Below are 27,215 nucleotides of genomic sequence, written 5' to 3'. Positions count from 1 at the left end.
CTTAAAATATCTTTATATAATTGATAAACAGAGAACTGGATAATTGTTGAAAAGAACAAACTTCAATAGAATAATCAATGGGCCTGAACGGATCGAGCACTTAGATTGATTACATAGCGTCAAGCTACGTAGGAATATCGGGCTCCAGTATTTATACTCGAATTGTGAAGAAAATTATCAATAACAGCTGTTGCTACTGTACATTTTCACAATTCGATTACTGAAAAAATGACAAGAAAATTATGTGGCGTAATTCTGCAGAAAAACCCTAAATGTTTTTTCAATTTGTCGAGCGGTTTTTATTATCTGATGATTATTATAATTATTTAATTACCAAAGCAAAGATAAGGCCGATTAGAAAAGCTCAGAAAATCGTAAAGATTTTATTGCTATTCAAATAATTTTGAGCTCTATTAAAAGCAACAAAGAAAGCATCCATATTTTTAAGCATCTAGCATGGACCCATCTTTTCTTATGCAGCGGTTTAAAAAATGTTGTGCTTGTACAACATTAATAAATATTCGTATAAATTTAATACAAGTCAAAAAAGTGCTGTATGCTAATTCTCAAGAAACCAGCAAATATATCGAGAAATGAGAATTTTTGGTTTAGCACCTTTCTCGAGAAATTCACAAAAAAACTACTATGTAGTTGTGGACCCTACAGATGTTATTTTAATTGCTGCAATAGACTAAGATGATGGCAGGGAAGAGTATCATGACATTTATATTTTTTTATTCCATTCGTATACTCGCCAGAGTGACAGACATGTATCACCATACTAAACTCCCTTCTGTACTAGAAATAAAAACAGAGAACGAAACTTTTGTACTTAGTAAAAGTTTATAAATAATACGTTATTTTTTCTTATTGGTGTTATACAATTGTATCTCAGCGGACATCTATTAAACGGTTTAAAATGAGCAGCACTATTTGCATAAAGCGTTGATCAATTAGTGCCTAAACATCTTTACAGAACTCGGATCCGTATTTCATAGAATTACAGCGCTGCTTTATATCATACTATTTGTATATGCGAGAAATGGAATTGTCTATATCCTATATTTAGTGGATAAATTACATATCATATAAAAATGACGAGCGTTTTTAAAGTAGCATCGTGGAAGGCGTAGTAAAAGAACAAAAAAAGCTCATTCTCTACGAAAACGAGTGATATTGGGGGTGAATTGAGAAGACTTTTGAAACCGCCACGTAATTGCATTACTCAAAGGCTGAAAATGTGTAGCGCGAAAGCCCCAGGGTGGATGTTACACAAGAGAGAAAAATGGATGTAAATAAGTCTGTATTAGTATAATAGATAAAAAAAACCCGTCCGCAACCCACGCCGTGGAAATCATCACAGAGCTTTTGAATGGTGATTTATGAATGGAGAGCTTCTTATGGAGAATAGGAGGCGAAGAATAAAAAAAGGCTCCTGTGTTTTTCGCGCTCCGACGTAATGCCGCAAAACCGCTAACTCGGGATACGGGAGAATAGTGATTTAGTGGGGCAATAAAAAGTTTTGTAGAAATTTATAATACGCGATTGTAAACACGAGACGCGGTGTCCATAAATTGATGGCGAAATTCAACACACAGCGGCTACCGTATTGTATACCGCGCGTGGTATATGTTGTAGCTGTATTTTGAGGTGTAATGACTCAAATAACATTTTTACAACGAAACCCTGGAGGATACGCGGCTGAGATGTGTTATATAATGCATGGATTGATTAAAAAGTTCCACCAAGGCATACTTTATGTAGTGCTTTCACATGTGTGTGGAAACGTATGGAATACATACATGAATGTGTTATGTCAACGTTAATTTTGTAACAGCAAATATGCGTTTTAAATTAAATTGGGTTTTTCGAATTTTATAAAAAAGTTTTCAAATTATTTTATTTTTAACTCTCTTTGTATTAATTACCATTAATAATATATACAATAATAATAATAACAGAATAAATACATTTGGGATAAAATCTTTTATTCCAATACTAGATGCACTTAAAACTAAGGGCCCATACGCACTGTCGGCTAGCCGCCGGCGACTGTACTTTATATGGTTTTAAATGGGTGCATAGGCACGCAGGCGCCGAGTCGCCGGAGCGTCAGGCGCGATCTTGCGCAGAGGTGATGCACAGGCGACTTGCCTGTCGCGGCAACCTATAAAAGCATGGGTTTAGATGAGTGCATTCGCACGAGGAGCGACTTTCGAGGCGACTTATACATCATTCACAAAAAATGGCTTCGACACAGAAACGCTCATCGTAGAAATTGAATCCCGAATCGTTTACAATAATTTTATATGAATATTGATAACGAAAAAAAAATATTGTGAAATAATATGTATAATTATTTTATATTATTTCTTGCTTCTCGATTTAAATTAATTTTATTAACATAATACAGATACATTTATAATTGCATTTGGGAAACAAAAAGCGTTTCATACAGGGAAATTCAATATTATATTGAAAATAAAATAATATTTTTTTCTCTTTAAAATTAATATTGCAATTTCTTCGCGAATGTACTGCCCGACCTCGAGTCGCTCGGCTTAGCCGCCTAGCCTAGCTACCTGCGTTTTTGAGCCGGCGGACCCTAGTCGCCGGCGGCTAGCCGACAGTGCGTATGGGCCCTAACTTAAGACATCTTTTACAAATCTGACATTATTTAAGCAATATGTTAAACTATTGATAAAAGGATACCGAAAAGATTTTAACTTGAAACTTACTGATAAACCTTAGCACTTTCATATATATGTCAGACAAAGCCATAGGTCTACAGCAGTGTTTCTTAGAGCCCATACGCACTGTCGGCTAGCCGCCGGCGACTGTACTTTATATGGTTTTAAATGGGTGCATACGCACGCAGGCGCCGAGTCGCCGGAGCGTCAGGCGCGATCCTGTGCAGGGGTGATGCACAGGCGACTCGCCTGTCGCGGTAACCTATAAAAGCATGGGTTTAGATGAGTGCATTCGCATGAGGAGCGATTTTCGAGGCGACTTATACATCATTCACACAAAATGGCTTCGACACAGAAAAGCTCATCGTAGAAATTGAATCCCGGATCGTTTACAATAATTTTATATGAATATTGATAACGAAAAAAAAATATTGTGAAATAATATGTATAATTATTTTATATTATTTCTTGCTTCTCGATTTAAATTAATTTTATTAACATAATACAGATACATTTATAATTGCATTTGGGAAATAAAAAGCGTTTCATACGGGGAAATTCAATATTATATTGAAATTAAAATAATATTTTTTTCTCTTTAAAATTAATATTGCAATTTCTTCGCGAATGTACTACCCGACCTTGATAACGTTTAACGAATAACGAATAACGAATAACGTTTAAAAAAAATTAACAAAATATTATTTCAAATTAGTGAGAAAAATTCTTACGTTTATATTATCAATGTATCCTATTCGGCTTGAGTCACTGACTAATTAACAATGTATTAAATAAGTAGTAATATTCATAATCGGATGTTTAAATGCGTAAACGTGTTTGTTTCAAGAGGTTTCTCGACAAACTGCCGATGACACAGAAAAAATAGTAGACTTAGGTAGAGAGTAAGAAAGGAGGACGACAGCCCCGGGTACTCTCACCCGCTTCCTCAGGTCGTGTGTAAGCCAAATTCGGCTTATTAGCGACCCTAGCACTTGAGCACATGTTTCCCATCGACAGGGCCGATGGTCCGCTTCCAGTATCAACCTGGGTCGCCCCGATGGACAACCGTGGTTGGTTTCCCGGTCTGGAGCTACTGATGGTCCCCCAGCATCACTATCTTTTGTTGGAGAGGTCTACCTAACTCGTTCGCACTGATCAACGTAACAATGATCAACGACTGCCTATGTATGTATCGGTGATCGTATGCATAGCAACGAAATATTTCATTCACGTATTTTTTTTGCGAAAAACCCATAACCCCAGTTTTTGTACGAGCTTCAATACCCCAATAACGCGGTCCGACTTTCGCGTTATTGTGGTAAGTACTGTAGTTTTCAATTATTTTATTATCAAAAATTTAATAAATGATATTTAATAATTTATATTGTTACGGGATTCTCCCGCACCTCCAATATACCTTCCCGCACCCCCAGGGGTGCGGGCACCCCCGGTTAAGAACCACTGGTCTACAGTAAGCACTCTTTGTCTCATACAGACCTTTATCAAATTATATACAAGGAAAAAATCAGATGACTGTTCCCAACGTGGAAGCAATCTTAAGGCTATTTCTTAGCTTATTGACCACTAACTGTTCAGGAGAAAAAGTGCTTTTCAAGAATTAAAAATTAATTAAAGAGCACATTGTCCCAGGAGAGGTTGTTTGTACAATAAAAGTGACAAACTTAAACAAGCAAATTTTTATAAACTCTTCGATGATTTTGCCATGAAAAAATCTAGAAGTTTACTCTATTTATATTGAATAAGTGAAGCTTTTTTTATTATTAAATAACATGTATTTTTTACAACATAAAGTTGAATTTAAAAGTGTGCCACTATTATTGCCAGGTAGATGATCATATTACTAATACACCCCAGATAATAAAATTTGAAGGATCTGTTTTTTTAAGTATAAATAAAATTAAAAAAATATTTTCGCAAAATTTTTACTTATACTAAAAAAATATATAAATGTTGGTTAAAGCATAGGTTTCTCACAGAATTAATTAAAAGCTATATTTATACAATCTTTTAATCACGACATAGTATATTTAACAATAACATCTTATATCCTTTAGTATTTTGTTATTATTAATATTAATATTACTATTATTATCACTACTGCAACTACTCTTATATTTATATAATATTTATTGTATTGTTTTTGCAAAACAATTATTTTGTTAATTTGTGGATTTTAGGGGTGTCCTTATCCGTAAGTGGCTTATTTTATAACAAATTTTTAAGTCGGTATTTTTTATGAAATTTTTAAAGTAAATTCTTTTGGATGGTCTTTGCTTGTCGAATATGACGTTATCTTTTTATTCCAAATTCTTTTTGCCTGCCTTAAAATACGCAATATTTCATGATTTATTTTTAGGCAATCTATGCATGTGCATTAAATAAATAGCTTCGATACTCGAATGCCTTTATTTGCGATTCGTAAAATGCAATTACCAGGTCTGGCTTTTGTACGATATTCCTTTGCCGGCGGCGTACCTTTTTGCAAGTTATTTATATTTTAGCAAGTTATTTATAGACTTTAAGTGTCTCAATAATATGTTTAGCAATATTTCTTATACTTTTGCATATATGTTATGTTTGATGCTAATATCTTGTTGTACAGATAACAGTTATCCATAATAAGTAATAACATTTACGTAACTTTAAAGCTATATTATATTCTATTTAATTTCAAAATATTCTCCATGATTGCAAATAAGAAAAAATTGCGGGGGCTACTAAACAATATATTGTCAATCAAATATAAGTACAGTGTAAGTGACATGACTTACAGTTTTTGAGATACTATTAAATTTTACTCGACATACGAGCAAAAAAACGAATCATTTTAACCATTTAAATTCACCCCATTGAAATGGAGTAATATCATTTAAATTTATTTCAATGGGGAAAATTGATTTGACATACAAATAATTTGAGTTATGAGCTCGTAAATCAAGGCATCACAATAGCAATAATATTTTCATAATTTCAGTTGCTTTTTTATTGAGCATATATTATATTAATACACAAAATATCACATTGCACATATGCATCCAAACATTTATTTAATTTGAAGTTTTCTATTGCTCTTTTCATCTATCGGAAATAACGATCCGTGACTTATTATTGTCGAACATTATTCAGCAACTGAAAGGCAACATTCAGGATGAAGTTAGAAGTTTGAAATTAAACTTTTGAATTATGGAAAGAGACTGAATTTGTAAGTATTTAAGGGATGACGTGCTTTGTAACTAGTGCTAAAATATGTATATAAGTCGTATAATTATATATATATATATATATATATATATATGTATATATAAAAAAGTTTTGTACATACTTTATCTAATAAAATAGAGTTTTATACTCTTTAGATAATTAGAAAATTATTATTATTTTAGTCTTTATTATTACACCTTAAAAACAATTTCTTTCAAATATATTGAAACATTTATTCTACCTATGTAATAATATCTTCCATGATCATTTTATATGGAGCACATTAACCTACATACATTCTCATGATATATAATACAACATAAACATATATTAAGTCATATATTATTGCAAATTGCTTGGGAAAAAGGAAACAACCTTGTCGATGATCATAACGAGCTTTCGCATCGATTGCTGACGTCCGTGAGTCTTTCGCATTTCGCGCGTGCTTGTAATTTTCCCTTTCTTCTTATGCTTTTTTTCAGCGTGTTCATATATAAACATTTTTTTTCGAGACACGCAATACGAATAATGGTCGATATAGAAATAGTTGGGTGTATATAAGAATGCTTATGGTCAAATTACGTGACCCATATCGGGCCGAAATCCCAAGGAATATATTGTGGCATTTCGACGCGGCTGCGTGTTCTCTTCGCCAATATGTCGTGCCCTATTAAACACATTGTTTGGCGATTTTTGTTTAAAATTCCTAGAATGTGTGCTAAGTTCACGAGTCCATTAATGCAACGTGTTTCTTCGTGGATAAGTTTGATTTGTGGCGAGGCGGAATTAAAACGTTACACGTGACCGTTGGAATTCTTTTGGGAACCTTGGAATTTAAACTATTTATGAAGTAGATATATTAATGTCATTTAACATTTTGCGTTGGAAATGTACATGTATACGAAAATTTGAAGGCATTATTTTACATTGTTAGTTGAAACTAAAATTCATAGGCAAAGTGTAGAAAAATACCCCGAAATAAACATCCCCTAGATGGCCCGGCTAATGACGTGTTTCTTTTTGTGTTCTATATACATATTAAGTATTATGTAAATTAAATTTAAATTGAAAACTTTGTTATATCTAAGGTCCTCTCAATGTCAAAGGTAGATTCATCAGTCCAAATGATGAGCAATCTTAAAGTTTTACCACACTCATTTCAGTCTTATATTTTTATTGTTTTCTTAAGGTCACGTCTTTGTTAGTATTGAAAAAACAACGCTGAGTTTCATCAGCAGTTTTTAAAGGATACCCCAGTTTTTTTATTCATGGACTGTTCTTGGCCTGAACCATGAATAACTATTTGTATGGAGTCGTTTGTACGCATTTTTATTGAGAATACAATAAAATAATATTCACTTTATGACCTGTTTTTATCATTAATAAAATTAATTATTATTGTACAAATTTCCCAGAAATACACAATGACACTACTATTTTTTAAAGAAAACAAGTCCAGATTATTTTAAATTGAATCAGAATATTAGTAAGCACATTTTCGTTACATCTTAAAAGGTGCTCCATTATTATAGCTTAAAAAACATTGATCAAGATAAAAGTAAATAATTTTATTTTTATTGTTACAACATTTTTCAAAATATGTATTCATGAATATATTGCATAAACATGTACATATGAAAAAAATAAAAAATATCTTACCATTTCAGTCGTGTAATCTCCGATGACCACTTCATCATTCAAGTACCATTTGTAAGCTAAATCGTTCGGGTTCGCCTCCGCCTTGCAGCCTTTTTATCGCGGATGAAAATAAATAAAACGTTATTACACAAGCCAAGGGTATATAACGCAAATTTATAATACTTTAAAAATGTATATAAAACATATTCACCTAATCTTACTTCTGCACCTTCGGGAATTCTTCCATTAGTAGCGGCGCCCGATAAAATACGTACAGACACCACAGGAGCATATTTCACCTGCAAAGAATAAATTGGGCGATAAATTAGTAATAAAATTAAAGAACCTCCACCTTTATGGGTTAATATAAAATAATATATTTATATTTAGAAGCTCCGAAAAGCGAGCGTTTATAGACAATTGAATTTCATAGGAAAACGGGCGATAAAATATTATATTGCCCTCTATTATTCATCCTTGTTGTTGTTTGGCATTGGATAGGATATAAAAAATTACCCTTGCAAGACCGCATCCATTGCGTACATGTACGAAATTACTAAGTTATTTATATTTTTACGAGGCTCTTTTTTACGATTTGGGGCAAATTAAAAGAAAAAAAACGAGAGAGAGCAGCAAAATGATAAACTTCTTATAGTATTTAATATGATATATTATTAGCTTATATGTAATAATATTATTTATTTATAAACAGTTAATATTATGTTAAAGGGAATTATGAAACGTTGAATACAATGCAAAAATGTAATGAGTAACCATTAGTTTTTATTAGGCGAATGTTTGAGCAAAGTTAATCCTTATTTGGGTCATTTAGAAACGATTGTATTATGGTTTATGTTGAGAATTTTAATGATAGATTTGTATAATTAAGTTAGTGAGTATCGATTAACGATTCTGTATAAAATTACACGGTTTGCACATGCGAATTGGTTCAGTGGTCGACAACCTGAATATATTTATTAATAAATTAAATTTCAGTTTTTTTTAATAAAAATATTTAAAAGTAGTTTACGATTCATTCCTATGCTGGGAATTGAGAATTTTGTAAATAACGATAATACTGCTAATTATTTAAATTATATTCCATATTATTCATTGTACTAATCCTAATGTCGTTTCAACACAACATTGATATTTATTGCAACAATTAAGGAAATTTAGGAAAATATAATACGAGTTGACAGTCGGATTTATATTAATAAATTTAAATTGATATTTCGTTTTATCTTTTCAATGACTCGATTTCAAAATATTAATCTTTCAATAAAAACTTCCAGAAAATATTTCTAACTTGTGACACACTCAAAGCAGCACCCAGCGAAGCTAAGTCTAGCATCGATTAAGACAAGCAGCCGCTTCCCTTTTCATGCCAATCTTGGCTCAATTAAATCTCCACGATTAAAATTCAAATAAAAATCACTACCCGAGAAAAGTATTCCATGTTGATTTTCAGATAATTATAATAAAGAAAAACTTCATATTTAATGATCAATAATGTATATTAATATTTTAAACTTTACTAAATAAACTAAGTCTCACGACTTTTGTATATCCTATTTTTAAACTAACTGGAGAAAAATGCGTGCGCATATGTAGGAAAATTTTATCTACCGCATTACTAATTTAAGCTTGTTCATTTGTCCAGTCACGTTCAAATTTTGTACACAAACACATATACACACATAGAAATACAACAAACACACGTAACTTTTTTGCACAGATGTGTTTTGGGCGCATGACCTACGAAAAGGCACTCCCTTTGCTCATTACATATGCTCGCCACTCGGCTACAACGCCGGACTTTCATTAACGAATTTGCATATTTGGACATTTCACTGTCTAAGCCCTTTCAATTTCTCATTACATATAAATGTATACACGTATGCGACGCTCTAGGGCGGTGGGCCAAATACATTTTTAATCGCGCGCCTACTATGTGCACCCCGGCAATAGATTCAAATTTGTGATTGTCTCCAAATCCTGGAGGCATTTTCCGTTCCAGACCGAAGCGCACCCAAGCGAATTTTATTCTGAACAGTTCAAAATTGACGTGTTTGAAATAAAATAATACCTAAGATATAATTTTAAAATATTTTGACTATTATCAATAGAGACCGATGGACATTGGCTTTTACATTTTCGGCTGAAACCGTAATAATTTTTTTAAATATTTCTACATTTCCCCTGAAGATGTAATGTAACTGTATAATTGATTTACAAATGATCTTAAATATATATGCCACACAACCCATATCAGAAAAAATTAACAGTGTATGTAATAACTTGTATTATATATCCGAAAATTGTTCTGGATTGTAAAATCAATTTTCGATTTAATTTAAATGTAGTTTAACTATCAATTCTGGCGAATTAGCTCCATGGTGGTCTTATTAAAGACTTAATGATCGGTTTACGACTCGGGAATGTCAGTAGCAGGACGCAGGAGGGGTACGTGCCTTTACGTAGGGACTAGAGAAAAATCTGATTCGGATTAGTTTCGATTTTTCAAGCTGAAACTAAAACAGAATGTTAAATGTTGTTTAAAAAAATATATTTAAACTTCGATATTGTATATAATTATACTATAGCACTTAATGTCTATTCATTTTTAGTATTGTAATATATCTACGTTATATAAAACGCGGCCATTGATTACACGAGCCCTCTCAATCCAACTTCAAACATGAACTACTCTTATTTCCACTTCATTTGCAAGTGGACTCAGGCTATATTCATTCATGTTATTGTATATATGGTAATATAATTCGCGTATTTATGTAATGCTTTTATTGAATTATTACGTTGTGAAAGCGTTAAAGATTAATGTTTTATTCGACTAGTTTTTTTATTATTCAACGAAAGTATTTATAAATATGAGAGTGCCAGTTGCACTAAAGGATGTCATTAGTCTTAATTTGCTATCGGAAATTACCGGAAGGCGTAACGTTGTAATGCAATTCTATACGCACACAAATTACCTATCTGTCGTAAGATATATCGGGTGTTACAGAGGGGAACAGACTAAAGGAAATCAGTGATGGTATTCTTGTTTGAGTTGGCTAATTTCAGAATAACGAAAGGGAAAAGTGCAGCTCGTTAATTAAAAGCAAGTAACTCTATATGCTTATTCGCCGATCACAATTATTGTCTGGTTTTAAAGGTAGATTACAAAAGAGAACCATACAATTTAATTTTTGTATTGTTTTATTAAAAAGAAAATTCTGATTAAAATATGTTATATTATATAACGTTCATTTTTGATATTAATATATTTTATGACACAGTACTATTATTGATGATATGACTGATGTTTTTTTGTGATAGCATATTTTTTTTCTATGAAATTAAAAATATGTATTATCTAAATATTGAATAAAGTTTTGTGCTCTACATTTTAGTTACATAATTATATTGTAGTGAAAATTTATTGAGTTTACTGCTGTTTTATTTCTACTTGAGAACAATTATTGTTTCATTAATTTAATTTATATAGAAAATTATGCAAAAATTATAATTCGGTTGTATGGTGGAGTTTTATTTATTTATTATATCTAGTTAAATTTATACAAATAAATAAATATGAAAATAAATGAGATATATTTTGTCATGTTTTGTTTACTTTACTTTTTAAAGATATAATGCGAGTAAGATATTCCAAATATTCAACTAATATCGAGTCTTGCCTTATAAAATTGATTTAAATTTACAAGCCGATATGTTGAATATTATATTTTTTAAAAACATGTTTCGAAAGAAGTGTAGCTATAATACAACTAACATTATTTCATTCCTCGTATTTAAAATAATAGTTTTTTTTAAGTGCACATTTGATTCTCGATACTAAAATTTGTATCACGATATTAAAAAATACCCGGTTCCGGTTTTAAAGATATAAAATTTATTAAAGGAATCATAGAATTATTACAAATATTGTGTACTTTTACATATTGAATTCAGATGTAAAGTGTCAATTGTACTTAATTTATAATCGTATGATCTTAACTATATTTTTTCGGTAGATTTTAATTTAAAAATTAATATATTTTTAATTCACGATTTTGTAAAACATATTAACGGGTATTGTCAAATTAAATTTAGTTACATAATTTATATTAAAAATAATATCAAAGGATCAGCGAAAATGTAAATGTGCACTATCAAGGAAAATCTACGTGGGAACTGTTCTTATTTTATCTTCTATGTGTTCTATAGAATTTTTTGTAAACATAATTACTGTTTTTAATGTTTTATATTAGTTTTCGTTATTTACTTATTTTTATTTTTGGCGCTGTTTTGATGTGGCTTTTTTATTGCGTTGATTTGTCGGCGCTATTTTGTTTTGTACGTTTTGATGGGAAACTGAAATTTACCAAACTTAAATTAAAAAAATTCATATTCTATTATTTCGTGACGTGAAGTTTCAAGAACCACTCACTATGCAGATAATTAAAAAATATTTTTTTTATTCAATATTTATTGCTAATAGAGTTCTAAAATATTTGTTATTTTCAACTATTCGAATATCAAATATTAAACAATAAAATATTTATATATTCGAATATATTCGTAAAGTTATACAGAAGAAAAAAATCTTATATATAATTGTTCTAAGCCGTCGCTTCCGGACGCGCATAACTTTAAACGAGACATTCTCCGTTCAATTCTATACTCTATAAATCGTAACGCTTTGTATGAACGGTGTGTAACAATACACGTAAACAAAGGAATTATAATAATAACTAATAATAAAAATAAAAATTGAATTTGCTCCGATTGATTTTCGAGCCGCCGGTAATGCGTTCTGTTGTTTCGACCAATCAAAAATAAGCATTCAAATATTCAAATAGCTTCGACCAATGAAAAATAAGCATTCGAATTCAAATAGACAGTACCGTGACAACACTTTTATTTAATAATAAAATTTTGCTACGCGACAATAATTTTCATTAATTCGTCATTTGACTGAATATAAATAATCGGATTGCAAATTAACTAGGTGTGTTATAACTATGTTAACTTAAATATATACATAATGTGTTGAGGATTAGAAGAATACATTGATTAAACTAGATAAACAATCTTCGTAATGAAATCTTCAAATTTTGAATTCCCGGCGACGGGCTCCGAGGCCGAAAAGTGAGTTTTTCCTTTTATAAATAATCGGATTGCAACTTAACTAGGTGTGTTATGACTATGAAAATGAAATATATACATAATGTGTTGAGGATTAGAATAATACATTGATTAAATTAGATAAACAATCATAAAACAATCTTCGTAATGAAATATTCAAATTTTGAATTCCCGTCGCCGGGCTCCGGGGCCCAAAAGTGAATTTCTCCTTTTATATTACATAAACATTATCATTGCTTCCGATTTAATGCACAATTTTAAACGTGAACGTGTAATATATCCTTAGTATGTATGAGGATTGAAAGTTAATGTCGATCAAATCGGCGCTGTCGACTGTATATATCAACCAACGGACAGCTTATAAATGTGTAGTTCCTTGGATGTTATCTAATAAACGACAATTTACAATGATTATATATATATGTGATCGCAAACCTGGAATAATCGACAGCCAAAATATCTAAGAGTGGGTTATTTCTAATTCCGATGTGTCAAAATATGTTCAATTTTTGTTCTGTGCCTTCATTCCTCTTTCGGAATAGTCAAATTCAAGATATTCAGTTACATCAAACTTATGTAGTATGTTCTTTATTAAAGATAATACTTGCTGACAGTGACTTCAATATGAGAAGATTCACTCTGTTTATATATACCAATTCTACGTTGTGGTCATATAAGTCATCAAATTGCTCCCTCATTACTTCTGAAAAATAATTAAAAACACCTTTATCAAGAGTTAAGCATTGAACACATTATTACTACTAATATAATCCATAAATTAAATTTAAACAACCGAAGAACAAAATTGACGAAAGTTACTGTATAGGATTAAACACGTAGATTGACATATCTTCATCTTCTTCAAAATAGTCGCAATATGTCATATATTAATTGTTTGCGATACGTAAATGTTATTAGATCTATCATTGTTTCTGAAAATTAACTGTAAACGATACTATATAGTGGGTAAAATGTTACTTTGTTTAATTAACTTTGGTATGTATACCTTTAATTGCCCAATCACCGCTGTTTGTCTTTTAATATTAGATCCTGGAAAGTCAATGGTAATTTTGTTAGAATAACCGTAACATATTATTCATATAACCTAACACTTACTGGCACACTCATAATTTATAGTTTTAATTATGTTATACACTTTAAATCATCTTCAATTGACACTTTGTAAGAAGAATGCTTTGTTTAATTAACATATTTTACTGTTTATTGAATCGCACTAAGCTGTATCCCGGCGCGCGCTTGACTGATGACAGAACTGTCAAATGTAAGCAACTGAGGGGATATCCCGATACATGATCGGGATATCACCGCGCGCTTAAGAACGAACTACGAAATTGATTTTAACGATTTAAATTGTAAAACACTTATCAATATATGTTTAAAAATCATCAAATTCTAAAAAAAATATTTTTTTAAATATTTTTAGTTTATACGGTATTTAAAATATAATATAAATAATGTGGATTTTTATTAGCTTCTCTTAACAAAAAAAAAATATGTACTTGAATTTTGGCGAACGTTGGCAATTTAAATTAATAGTTTTTAGAGAATTTTTAAAATTTCGCTTGAAAAAACATTTAAAAAAAATGGGGAAAATTTCAAAATAAGTACTATTCATTACCAACCAACTACTAAACACATAGTGTTGCAAGAATCTCTCTTACTGACCCCTTTGAAAGGAAACTACACAAAATTGTAAAATATTTTGTAACTAATTTAATTTTTTTAACTTATTTAAATATTTTTTAAACTATTAAGTTTTAGAATAAATTTTCAAGATTTATTCAAAATATTTTTTTCAACCTTAAAAATATTTTTTTATTTTATTATGGATTTTAAATATTCTTAATTTATTATAGATTTTAAATATGTTTAGCTTATTTAAATTTTAAATAATGTGAAAATTTTTTGCACTTATTAATTATTAAAATATATAATGCTGCGCAGATAAATCATTTACTTTAAAAAATATATAAATATAAATATTTTTTAATAAAAATTGACAAAGATCTCAAAATTATTATTATTTTTAAAGCGCACTTTTGGTCTAAAGTAACAGATTAAGTGCTTGATATTTTCAGTTTATTATTTCTTTCTAATTGGCTTTTATATTTACACATAAAACATATAAACAACTTTTTTAAATTATAAATCAACTTATGGTGTAACTAAAAAAAGTTCTTATTACTAAGATTTAAATTTATGATAAAATTGTGTTATATGCAATTTATTCATTGGTTCCGTAAGCTTCGCTGTATTGAGATTTCACTGTACAATTTTTAATTTATTATTATCTAGCTAAGTTCTAAACCTATTTATAAATGATATGCAATATTTAGATTTATCATTAAATATCTAAGTTTCAAATATAACGATAAAATTTAACGTTTCAAATCTAATAAATAATATAAAATGTTTTCTTCTGGAAATATTTAGTCAAGTTGTAAACCTATTTTCAAATGAATTGAAAATGTTAGTAGTTTTTTATAGATTAAACCATTTTGTCTATTATTGAAAATCCTAAATAATAATGTCCAATTTGGACCATTAATTTTTTTTTAAATATTTAATAAAATCAGAACGAAGCAAAAATTATATTTAAAACCCAAAAAGTTGAGGGTCCGGTTTACGCACACTCGCTAGCTTTCGGTACCTCACGATAGTGAGGTACCGACAGCTAGTAAATAATAATTTTAATAAAGCATACCGAAAAGATTAAAACTCGGTATGTTTAAAAGTTATTTTACTAATAAACATATTACTGTACACAGACTTAAAATTTAACATTATTCGTATTAATTTAAAAGAGATGAAGAAATCAATACATTGAGACAATATTAAGTTTGAAATATGAGTAATTTTTGAAATTAAAGCAGTTACGAAGTGTTTTTTCTTAATTATTTTTGCAAAAAAAATTGCAAAAAAAACGTATAACTGGGCTGTAGATAATTCAGCGTTACACCAAATAAAAAATTACTAAACTGTAATTTTAAAATTGGTCAGTTTTTAGTGTTTTTAGAAATTAAAAAATCAAAATATTCCTTTTCAAATATATACGAATACTTGAAAACGGGTAAATGTATTTGATACTGAAGTTTTTAATCATCAAGATTATTCAAAAACGTATCGCATTATAGCTTACTTAATAATTCAAACCAGCATAGTATTTTTCATGTTTAATAAGTTTGCCGATGTCTGGTTATTGATTTCTAAAAAATGCGACACAAAATTGTTAGCGTTAGTAATTTATTAGGATGGCGAAGGCGAGTGAATTGGAAGCAAAGCCACTAGAAGCAAAAAGGAAAATAGCCAGGAATCAATGGGATTCTGTTAATCGACACATTCTTGCTTTTATATACGCCAGTCAAAATTGTTGTTCAATCATGCATATATAATACATACATACGTACATATAATATGTGGGCAATGCTTTTACATCTAATCTCGTTTGATTATATAGTTTTGATAATTCTAAACTTCAGCAGCGAATTAGGCTGCCAATATTGAAAGACATTTTAAAAGACAAATAAATTGAAAATAAAAATATATGTTATACAAAAGATAAAGCAATCATGTGAAACAATATAATCTAGAAGACAAAAAATATTTTTTATTAATATGTTGTGTTTATTTTAAACCTATTCCAAGTATTTGATATTGTATCATTCAATGATATGATGTAGTTAAAGTTTACTGCATTCTTTTTTCTATAAAATAAAGTAATAAGATTCTGATTGTTAATAAACACATTGTCGTTAATCAGGATCGTTGCCTTCAATATTCAAAGCTTTCAAAAGAAATCTCATTTTATGGAAAAAAAAAAAATTTAGATCAAAATGCTTTACAGCATAAAATCCTGTCAACCTTAATTCAAGAACTTATCTTATAAATTGTCTATTAACTGAAACAAATGTCACACTTTTAAAATTATAATATATAGCAGATAAGTGTATTTTTATATTTTATTTCTGCACGAACCTCAGCTTGAGCATAATAAAACAAGTACTCTTAATGACCTTTGTGCAGAATATTATAACTTATAATAATTTCCTCTAAAATATATGGTTCTAGCTTGTGATTTCTTTCTGAGCCAATTATGTTCGCATGCATATACGACCGACGCAAATTCCAGATATTTTTTTACTGTCGCAATCAGCACAAAACAATTCTCGCCTTAATTAGTCGGAAACAATTGCGTCGGCGTGCGTAAAATCTTCCTTCACCTAACCCTATTTACAACGGGTCAACGGGCATTAGGCGTTTTCCCTTTTCCATTTTGCGGCCGTGCCGTTGGATTAGAAACGTGAAGAGGAAAGCAGAGGAGGAAAGAAAAAAAACTTTTTATCGACCTTTTTGTTTATGGCGCTCCCTCGTCGATTCATTTGCACGGGGCAGGGCCGGCGCGTCGCTCGTAAAAAATAATTGGGTAAGTGATGAACCACGGTCGCCGACGCCCGTGGGCGCTGCCCCTCGTTAGGTGGCGCAGGTAACGCACTGGGCCGGGAAAAACGAATAGGGCTCAAAATTCGCCAACGGCCCATTACCGGGTGCCCAGGAACGGCCTGCGAAACCTCTTATTCATTACGGCACCCCGAGATTCTGTGCTTTAACACGCCTCGTGAAAAACGGCCCTGCACGCTTAACGACGCGCTCAAACATAATTAAAAATGCGTCGTTGGACAATCAACGAATTCGTAAAAGTAACGACTTTTTTGTTTTGAGAATGGCGATTGTTATTTTTTTTGGTAATATTTGCATTGGGCAATAACGGTGGCGCCGTTTAGAATCGCTTTCGCCGTTTGATGGTTTGTGTGAGTTTTTTTTAATTAAAATTAAGGTTTGGTTTTGTATTTAAAAGTAAAATATTATGCATAAATTGAAAACAAACGTGTTTAATTTCTGTAAGTAATTATGGAATGTCGTTAAATTATATTGAAGAAGCTAAAAATTGATTTTATAATAATAATCAGTTCATTATCATTAATTTTTAAACATTTTCGCTAATAAGATTATAAAGACCTTGTTAAACGTTTTGCAGCGTTGATTTCAATGACAATGAGTTGTATTTAAAAAAAATTGATTCGCTTGAAAAAATAACTATAAGCACTGCAACGGATATAATACATATTTATCAGATAAATACAGATAATCCAGTATCAGTTTCTTACCAAATCATCTAGATTGGTCAAGATATCAAAGGATAATAGGCACGTTGCTTTCCCCCTTTACTCGATAAAAAATCACGTCCAGTACTTTCATCAGAACTTTTACTTGGACCGCCACTTTGCTTCTGACACGAAATATACTATAAAATAATCAACACAGACGATAGCTTCTAGGTCCAGACAAAAGCAGCTTTGATTACTTCTATCGTCAAGCTTAAATCTTTAATGCTTGCACTACACTCTCTGGAAATTGGCCAAGGTTAGCCAAGGACGGAGAATATAGTGGGTTACTTCGGTCGAGTTCGGTTCTGCCCGCTCTAAAGTCTCTTGGAAGTTGTCCAAGGTTACCGAGAATGGGAGATAAAGTGGAGGTAATTCAGTCGACATAACCAGCTTTGAGCGCTTCCGAACATTGTCAGCAAACGGACCGAAGTCGGAGCTGCTCTTTCGAGCGCGAGCAGTGACATACTTCCCCTTTCGCTCTCTCGCGTGTTAAGTGACGACAGTGAGAGAGATAATGATATGGTTTTTCGCAAACTGAGATAGAATGAGTAACTCGGTTCAATTTCAGTATGCGCGTAGGCGTCCTATGGTCAACACGCACGTCGAGCGTGGCATCGTAGTCGCGTGGTCAAGTAATATAATACCACATGCTTATCGGGGACTTAAAAAACACATTTTTTTTTGTTAAAAAAATGTATTTTTTATAAGTGTCACACCATAACGAATTATTATTTAGAATCGATGGCGACAAATTCTAGGATAGTCACAGATGCGGTGTTCGTATTCTGAAGTATCATTTTTATGCCTTATGGCATTTTGCAAAAGCCGACAAAGATTTTGCGTAAATTGAATATTTACGACCGAAAAGTTTTCACTGATATTGTATTGGTGAGTGCCCACACAAACTTAATAAATTGACAATTTAAAAATTGCGATTATTTGGTACATTTTTCGATCGCGCGCAAATATGCCAGCTGTACGTGACAGAAGTCGCCGTCCGGACGTCATATGAAATTTGTGGCAGTGTGGTCGCTTACTCGAAGTCGTAAGTCTCGGCCGACTTCAGTTGTAACTTCGGTTCGGAACACTTCCAGAGAGTGTAGTGCAAGCATATGAGTTCGACTCAATCTACAAGATGCTTTAAAGACTTGTAGTGATACCATAACCGTATTTTAACTTTGACATTGTTACTTTAAAATAATTTTCCAGGCTTTGAAATTTTAACTAAAAAATAAATAAGTGAGCCGAGTGTCCTATAAGCTGTATTTTAATAATAAAAAAATAATAATTTTAAGGTAAAACCATTGTTTTATTCCATTTGATTAGATAAAATATTGAAAATATGACATTTTTTAAAAATATAATACGATAAGTTTACAAAAATTTGAGATTGTGATATTTTTAATATTAAATCGCTAAAATTAATTAAATTATATTTTATTTACAACAAAATATTTTTTATATTTTTTTATATTTTTTTTATAATTAAGTTGTTTTAATATTATATGATAACATTTATCTATATTGTAAAAATATTTTTCCCGAAAGTATATATTGCTAATGAAATTAAATATATAATATGTACGTGTGAACGGTCTTAATGAAATGTATCATATATGAAATTAGTTCTAAATAAATAATCATGAAGCTCGAATTAGAATTGTTAATACACCAGTAGGCTTGATTAATTGAATAGATTAAGATAAATAAATAGATGAGAGGAAAATGTTATGGTGTGTATAAAACAGATATACAATGCTAATTTATTGCGATTCGGTAAGAGAAAACCTACAAATTGAATTGATTATAATATAAAATTGGTTTCGAATCCCTCCGAAAACACAATATAACTTTCAGCAACCGTACTGTATTTATTAAGTAATTTATTTTAAAATATTCACGGAAAACCCGCCATGTAATGTTTTTGTATGTATATTTTTATACAACGAGTGTTGCGGGTTTTATATCCAAATTTAAGTGTCAAGGTTGGGACGACCGGCTATATAGTGGTTAGACCCTTGCGCAAGAGACCCAGAAACATATTCGAAATTATAACGAAATCCTATGGTTTATTCTGAACGCATACATTATGAAATATTTAATTTTAGTTTCATTTGCGCTTTGTTTCCGTATTCAAACATCATTTAAATCGCTTCTATGTAACAAAATGTGTGCGTTCATTATCTCCGAAACATACATAATTTCACCAATTAACTTTGGCCGACTACGCACGTGACGCTGTTTGACCGTATAGGATTATACTGTTATCCGTTTATTGGTTTCCGTTAATCTGAAATATTGTGCTGCGGATAAATGTATGGAAATAGGGTTGAATTATCGATGTTTTTTCTCTGGTCTTGTCGTGAATATGTTTGGAGTTTTGTTTTTTTAGTTGGTTTAAGGGTCACGCGAGGGTTTTAACTTTGGAACGAATACAAAGTTGAAAGTTACACGAATACCACAATGATAATGGGAAGGATCAGTCTCGAGAGACGCTATTCGTCGGCATCGAGCAAGAAGGCCAAGGGATGCGAAACAAAGTTCGCTGATCTGTTTTCGGTGGTTAGCACCGGTGAACCGAGATCGAACCGTACATTTTTTATGAGATTTTAATGTATTTTTAATAGGAAACTTCTCGGTTCGAGAGGGAAAGTTTCACTTGAAATAATACCACTCGGGGAAATCTCAACAGTGAACCTCGACCTTATACACATGAGAAAAATAACTTGCAATTTTAATATGCGACATTTTAAGCTGGTACGATACTGTATATGCGTGCTCAGTTACGATGGATATAAGAAATAGTCATATATTTACAATCTAATAGCATTTTATTCTTAAGCCGATGAAAGGTAAATGCTGGTGTTAAATTGTCATATGCAAAGCTTGAAAATAATTTTAATTGTTGGTTACTTATTGTATCTAGCTTACATCACTAATGCATACACAAATATTCTACTGAAATCCCAATCAGTACTACAAAGCGGCAAAAGCGTTTCATTGACCAATATTGTAATAAAACATGTTCTATATACGATTTTATGTTATATAATACCTTTGCATTGTAATTGTAAATTTATACCAATAGTAAACAAATTATATAATATGCTAAATATTTATTTTAGCGATTAATATATAAAACAATGAAAAGCGTAACAACAAGGTAAAAACAATCAACACCCACTAAGATAGTAGTGGAACACCAGACTGAAATCAGGCTGTAAGAATTATTTTTAATTAATTAAAAACTATTATTATAGTTTAAAATCAATATATGTTCCAATTATTCATTATGATTTTCATCGATGAGATTAGAAAAATCTAAAACTTCCTAATCTGTGTTGATCTATCAGAATTTAAATTATATATAGGTTGTAAATATGTATTGAAAATTATCTAATAATGAGCTACTTCAGCTCACAAAGAATATTTTGTATGTATTCAACAACCTTTCGGGGGCTCCTCAAGGGTCCAATATAGACCCTCTGCTCTTTACGTTATTTATTAATACCATAAAGAGCATTAAAGAGCAATATTAAATGCATTCGATCTGATAGGGAACATCTATTTTTAAAAAGTGATTTAGATTAGTCTTTTTTATGACCAACAGACTCATTAGACTCGCCTACGGCTGTTGCCATCTGGCTCTTTAATACGCTGGCATTATACATTGGTCTATTTAATGTCAGCTAGGAGGAGCTGGTACGGTTTCTTTTATTATATTTTATTATTTCCTTCTATATATTATTTTTATCTTACTTGTATTATATTTTTGTTGTGTATTGTAATAATACGTTGTATTGATTGAGGTAACATGTTAGGTCACGATGATTTTAATTTAATTGAGTAAATAAATAAAATAAATATTAATAACTTATTCCGATCTCTTAGACAAGATTAAATATATTGAAAAACTCAAAGTTTAATATTGGATTCAAACCTTTCAGGTATATAATAATTTTTTAAACAACTTAATTTGTGATTCATAAAATATTTATATACATTTAGCTTTGATGTTTTTTTAAAAAGCTTATTATAACACAATATTTATTTGCAGCAGCAATATTTTAAAATTATTAAAGTTTTTTTCTTCTAAATGTTTATTTAAAGATTATTTAGTGTTGAATTATTATTAGAAATATAGACTTGAGACATTATACGATTTTAAAAGCAAGTATTGCAGAAGAAAATAATTTATCATACAGAAATCCAATTAAACTAAATACTAACTTTTAAGTTACATCAATATAATAACAAATATTATATAATTTTATTTTCACAATCAAATTTATACTTAAGCCTGTGCTATTTTTCAATTTCAACTCTAACAAAAACGTATTTCAACTCCGACGATTTTCAGAATAATTTACGCGAGTTTGAGTTTACGTAAACGGCGTAGTTTGGGATGACATCTTGGAAGGTTATTTTTTCATATTCATTATATTCAGAGGGTTGGCAAGTAAAACAAAGGTCAAGGGTTATTTTTTTGCTAGAAATATAACTGTAACGGTTCACGAACAAACACATACATATTCACTAAAACAAATTTTGTGTTTGATATTCTTTTATTAACAAATTGTATTTAGGGGAAGAAATAATTTACAGAAAGCTCTTAATTATTTTATGCTAAATTAAATTAAAATGAAAATTGTTTAAAAAAATAGCGCAGTGGGAATATGCGAAATGTTAAAGATTAAATCAAGAATGCGAATGAACATTGCCCCGCGAGTGCGATATTTTCCTATTAGTGTCTAGAGTTGAAATATAAAAAGCTCTTTATGGGGGCAAATGGTGCGAGAGCCGACCAAAACGGCACACCAGATTGACGAAGGTGGATATGAGGCCATAACCCCATCCTGGCGGGAAGTTGGGCAATTTTCTAAATCGTAATTTTACATCTTGGTCATCTCGACGGGATGCTGCGGTCGCTTTTATCGCGCTGCGACGATCTCCGAGCTCTAAATACGATGACGATTAAGAAACATTATTGAGCTTTCACAGCTTAAAATATACTTAATATACATTAATATATATATTCATACTAAATATAGAGAGAACTCAAAGCAATTTTATCTAATAATCGTTCATAATGAATTTGTGAAATTTATAATTAAATAATATTCATAACGGTCATTGTGTATTAAGCGATAATAAATATTTTATATTTAAAATTTCAACTCAATTGAAGAGCTTTGGCAATGATTTTTAGCCTGTACTAATTAAAAGTTGTTGTACTTTAACAAACAGTGTATATGTAATTAAATATAGAATTTGTGATAAACTATATACTATATTTTTATAGTTGAAATAAATCCGATTCATATTAAAATAGTTGATATTATTAATGTTTTTTTGTTATATATAAAAAACGAGCTTTGTAAAAAATAATAACATTTTTGTTGTTGCTCTCTTATATTGTACAATGCATTTAAAATTAAGCATATTATCTCCCTTCCTTTTTTTTTCTTTTACCATATCAAAGTTTAAATATATTCTTTGGGCTCAAGTGCTCTTTCACACCCTTCTAAACGATTGGCCCGAGATTTGATTGGGTTTTCTCTTTCTCGTTCAAAAAATGAATAAAGGCAAAGATGAGAGCCGAAGCTTCGGCGGTCGTTCTCGCAAACCAGCGGCATCGAGCTAGTCCGTATAGGTGAGGGAAAAAGCGTGTAGTAATTTTCCGAGGACTGACATTTTCCTGGGCCAATTTCCAGCGTCTCGGGAAAAACTCGTAAAATGAACTCCGCGACGCGAGTGCACGAGATTGAATAAAAAGTTGTAGCACGCTTCGGGTCTCGCTCGCCTCGGCCTTCGCCCCCCTGCGCCCCCAATTCGCCACTTGTGACAGATTCGAGGGTCACGGATGCCTGTTGACGAGGGGGTCGAACACGACCTTCCGAATGTCGACTCGTTTGAGACGAATCGAAGGTGAGACGAAGGGTTCGGGTCATGCGACTTTGGACATTTTTCATTTTCTAGGAAATATAAAAGTGCTTGCCATATTAGGGAGGAACGGCTCTGAACAATATATACGTACAAACATACATATATACACATCAATAGATTATTGATAAAAATGCACATGTAAAATCCATTTCACTAATGATTACAAAGAATCATACGAAGCTAAGCTAAGATGGCATAATTGTATCATTATAATGCAGAAAAAAACAATGTATGTTTTTATTTACACCAACACTTTCACAGCGCAATTCAAACGATGATTGCATAGGTAATTATCCTCAATAAAACATTGATGTCATCATTTCAAAATGACATCTAGGTTCATTATTTGCTCTCGAGAGAAAAACATAAATAACTGAGAGGCTATAAACTTTAACAGCGTCAACTGTTATGTAAGTATACGCGCTTAAACAAACACTGTACTAAAATTACACAAAACAAAGTTTACAAAAGGTGTTATATATTATTATTACCTGGATTGTGATAGTGGCAGCTCTGAAAGTCCTGTCGGCCGTATTTTGGGCTTGACACGTGAAAACCGCGTCGTGGTGCTTCTTCTTCGGTGTTAATCTTAACACGGATCTAGCCATGAATCTTCTGCCATCTGTCATGGGTTCCACGGTGTATATCACTTTGCCATTTATAACCACACCATCGCCGTCTATCCACGTAATCTGCGTAAAAAATTGAAATGTTCATGAGTATGGAAAATCGGTGAAAATAGACAAAGTGACGCAAATCAGTGAATCACGATCATTTAAAATAGGCTAAACGTAAGCGTTTCGATTCATGCTATGTAAAAACGATGATTGTTTTTAATATAAGAATTGTTATTATTATGTTTTATTATGCAATATATAACTACAATTTTATATTAAATGTTAATTTCAGTTTCATTATATAATAAGGTCAAAATATAAAAACTGTAAATTTTAACAAATATTGAACAATTTAGTTTTAATTTTAATCTTAAATTAAAGATATTTATATTATACCAAATCTAATAATTAATTGATATTTTTATAAATAAAATAAATTGTAAAGATAATAATTAATCAGACCCTCCTTATTATTAAATAATTATAAGCAGAAATATTTAATGTAAAGATTATATATACATACATGTTCTAAGATACGTCGCTTAATAAATTAATTAATGCCTCATAAATATTAAAAAATATATTAACATATGTATTGTATTCATACTGTATAATATAATATTTATTTTTTTATTTGGATTAAATTAGGCAATTGTAAAAAAAATATTACTAATATAACGGATTATAACTAAATATATTCTTATAAAGGTATTTCAAGAACCATTTATAAACTTATTCAATCATGAGTGAGTGTTTGGTTAATCATATATCTCAAATTATAGATCCCGATTCAACAATGCTGCGAATTAGTGTCATAGAGAATGCGAATAACTGATTGATCGGAAAAGTAAAACGCGTTCCTCATAACAAAACCGAGCTTCTTAAAGATTTATCGCAGACGTCGTTTACTATAGAGAGACCTCCACATACTCTGAAAAGTGATCCCAAGAACTTTAGTGGAAGTTTTTCTAGCCAAAATGTTCCCACCGAGATCGTAGAAATAAACTAGTGGAGAACGGAAACGAGAAATTACACATTATGGAACTTTCCGACACTAAAAGAGGCCCATCTCCATATATAATTTAAATAACTATGTAGAGATAAAGAGTCCGCAACAGATCGAATGCAGCAAAATATTTTTTAGAATCGAGTTTCAACATTTTTTTTAGTAATAACTCATACCAATTTCTTGTCAAAGGCCTTCTCAAAATCTGTACCAAACGACGTATTCCCACAATGAGGGATTTTGTCACCGTTTTGATATAAGGCAGAAGGTTAATTACAGTGGAACGGATGGTATGAAATCCATGCCGAAAAAGACGTATTTATGGATAAGTATTTCGATTTATTCAGCAAGAGCACTGCAACTTTTCTATAATTATTTATGCATCATTTGTCACCCTTTTAATAAAAAAGAGATCAAGAAATAATGACGTCTTGAGAATTAGATCCAAAATACGTTTTAGAGGAACAGCGAGACTGACTTCGCAACCCTTCAAAATTAAATCAGTAACCAAATCAGTCTCAGAAAAACGACGTAATAAAATTCTATTTAATTACTTTAAATATATAAATAGTAATTTTCATCTTTTATCTAAGATAAAACATAGATTTCCAGGATTAAAATTAGCATTGAGAATAAAAATTGTATATTATTTTTTTTTATGTTCAGAGCAGATTAAAAAAATACATAATAATAAATTATTTGTATTATATATTTGCTGTATCCTCTACATATTGATTTTAATGACATATCGATCCAAAATAAGTCTCGGGCGTGAGGCAAAGCCAAATTTTCCGCCTCGGCGCGCGTATTAATGAAAATTTACCCAGTTTTTGTATACAAATTTCGCGTCGACATTTTGTACCTTTTTGTCAATAAAACGCCGGCTCCGCGTATAAAGGTAAGCGAGTTAGGCGTCGTGTAACGTTGATTAATGGTACTAAAATGAATCGAAGACTGGAAAGGCGGCTTTGTCATGAACACGCTTTTTTCACAGGATAGAGAGAAAAAGAAAATTAAAGAAAATCGTTACCTCGGCAGCCGGTTTTCCACCGACGGAAATGCATTCGATATCCACTTCTCGGTCTTCAGTCGTGAGAAGAATAGGTCCTTGTACGATCTTGGGTGGATCTGGTGGCACTAATACTGAAACGACGGCGAACTTGGATCTTATTGGGGGTTGACCTGAAAATAGTGAATTTAGTATATATTTTACAAATTACTTCTTACATTGAATATGTCAGTATTTATTTGATTATTAACTTATACAAGTTTTATTTAGGCAACAAGGTTTTTAAAGGCTTTTCAATTATTATTTCTACTTATCGTAAATTAAAAATAAGTTACGTTTCCTTAAAAATAAATTCGCATTTCATCAGAAAAATAATTATTTCATCATATTAGTGTAGAAAATTAACTATTTAAAAAGTGGAAATAAAATATAATTGAGATAGGTATGTTTAAACAATATTAAATAGTATCATCATAAACAAAATTAATAGACGTAATAAATAAAAAGTTAACTGTACAATAAAATAAATGTTATATTGTTCTCATTATAATATTATATCAATATTGAGCTATTATAACTATTATTATAAATCAATATATTTTTTATTTAAATTTATATTTATTTTTAGAGCTTTCTTATATTGATGATAAACTAAGAAAATTACCTTGTGGTCCTGGGCTGACTTGACACTGATACTTAGCGTCGTCATCTAAATGTACCGGATATATATCTAGCGAAAAGTCACCTGAA

The 27,215-nt window shown here is 30.8% G+C and overlaps 1 protein-coding gene and 1 long non-coding RNA gene across 9 annotated transcripts in view; both read right to left on the bottom strand.

The window, feature by feature from the left end:
* Positions 1-27,215, bottom strand: part of rst (irregular chiasm C-roughest) — a 173,581-nt gene that overhangs the window by 13,072 nt on the left and 133,294 nt on the right. For all 7 annotated transcript variants that reach the window (XM_088184371.1, XM_088184372.1, XM_088184368.1 and 4 more), the window contains 5 exons: positions 27,130-27,210; positions 26,487-26,638; positions 24,325-24,525; positions 7,762-7,849; positions 7,572-7,660 (listed from right to left, as the gene is read on the bottom strand). In XM_088184371.1, coding sequence (XP_088040497.1) covers positions 7,572-7,660; positions 7,762-7,849; positions 24,325-24,525; positions 26,487-26,638; positions 27,130-27,210 — 611 coding nt within the window. The remainder of the gene's footprint in view (positions 1-7,571; positions 7,661-7,761; positions 7,850-24,324; positions 24,526-26,486; positions 26,639-27,129; positions 27,211-27,215) is intronic.
* LOC148236007 (uncharacterized) lies at positions 12,987-14,395 on the bottom strand. 2 transcript variants are annotated; one of them, XR_015809315.1, is made up of 3 exons: positions 13,818-14,395; positions 13,708-13,751; positions 12,987-13,644 (listed from the first exon to the last, which is right to left on the bottom strand). It is a non-coding gene; the product is annotated as an uncharacterized LOC148236007 (long non-coding RNA). The 2 variants fall into 2 exon arrangements; XR_015809314.1 differs by having other exon boundaries at positions 12,987-13,751.

The sequence above is a fragment of the Plectrocnemia conspersa genome, unplaced genomic scaffold, assembly GCF_051122295.1.
Source record: "Plectrocnemia conspersa isolate PC_06_02 unplaced genomic scaffold, ASM5112229v1 ptg000004l, whole genome shotgun sequence".
NCBI lineage: Eukaryota > Metazoa > Arthropoda > Insecta > Trichoptera > Polycentropodidae > Plectrocnemia > Plectrocnemia conspersa.
The sequence above is the reverse complement of the archived record's forward strand: the minus strand, read 5'-3'. Positions and strand labels throughout refer to the sequence as shown.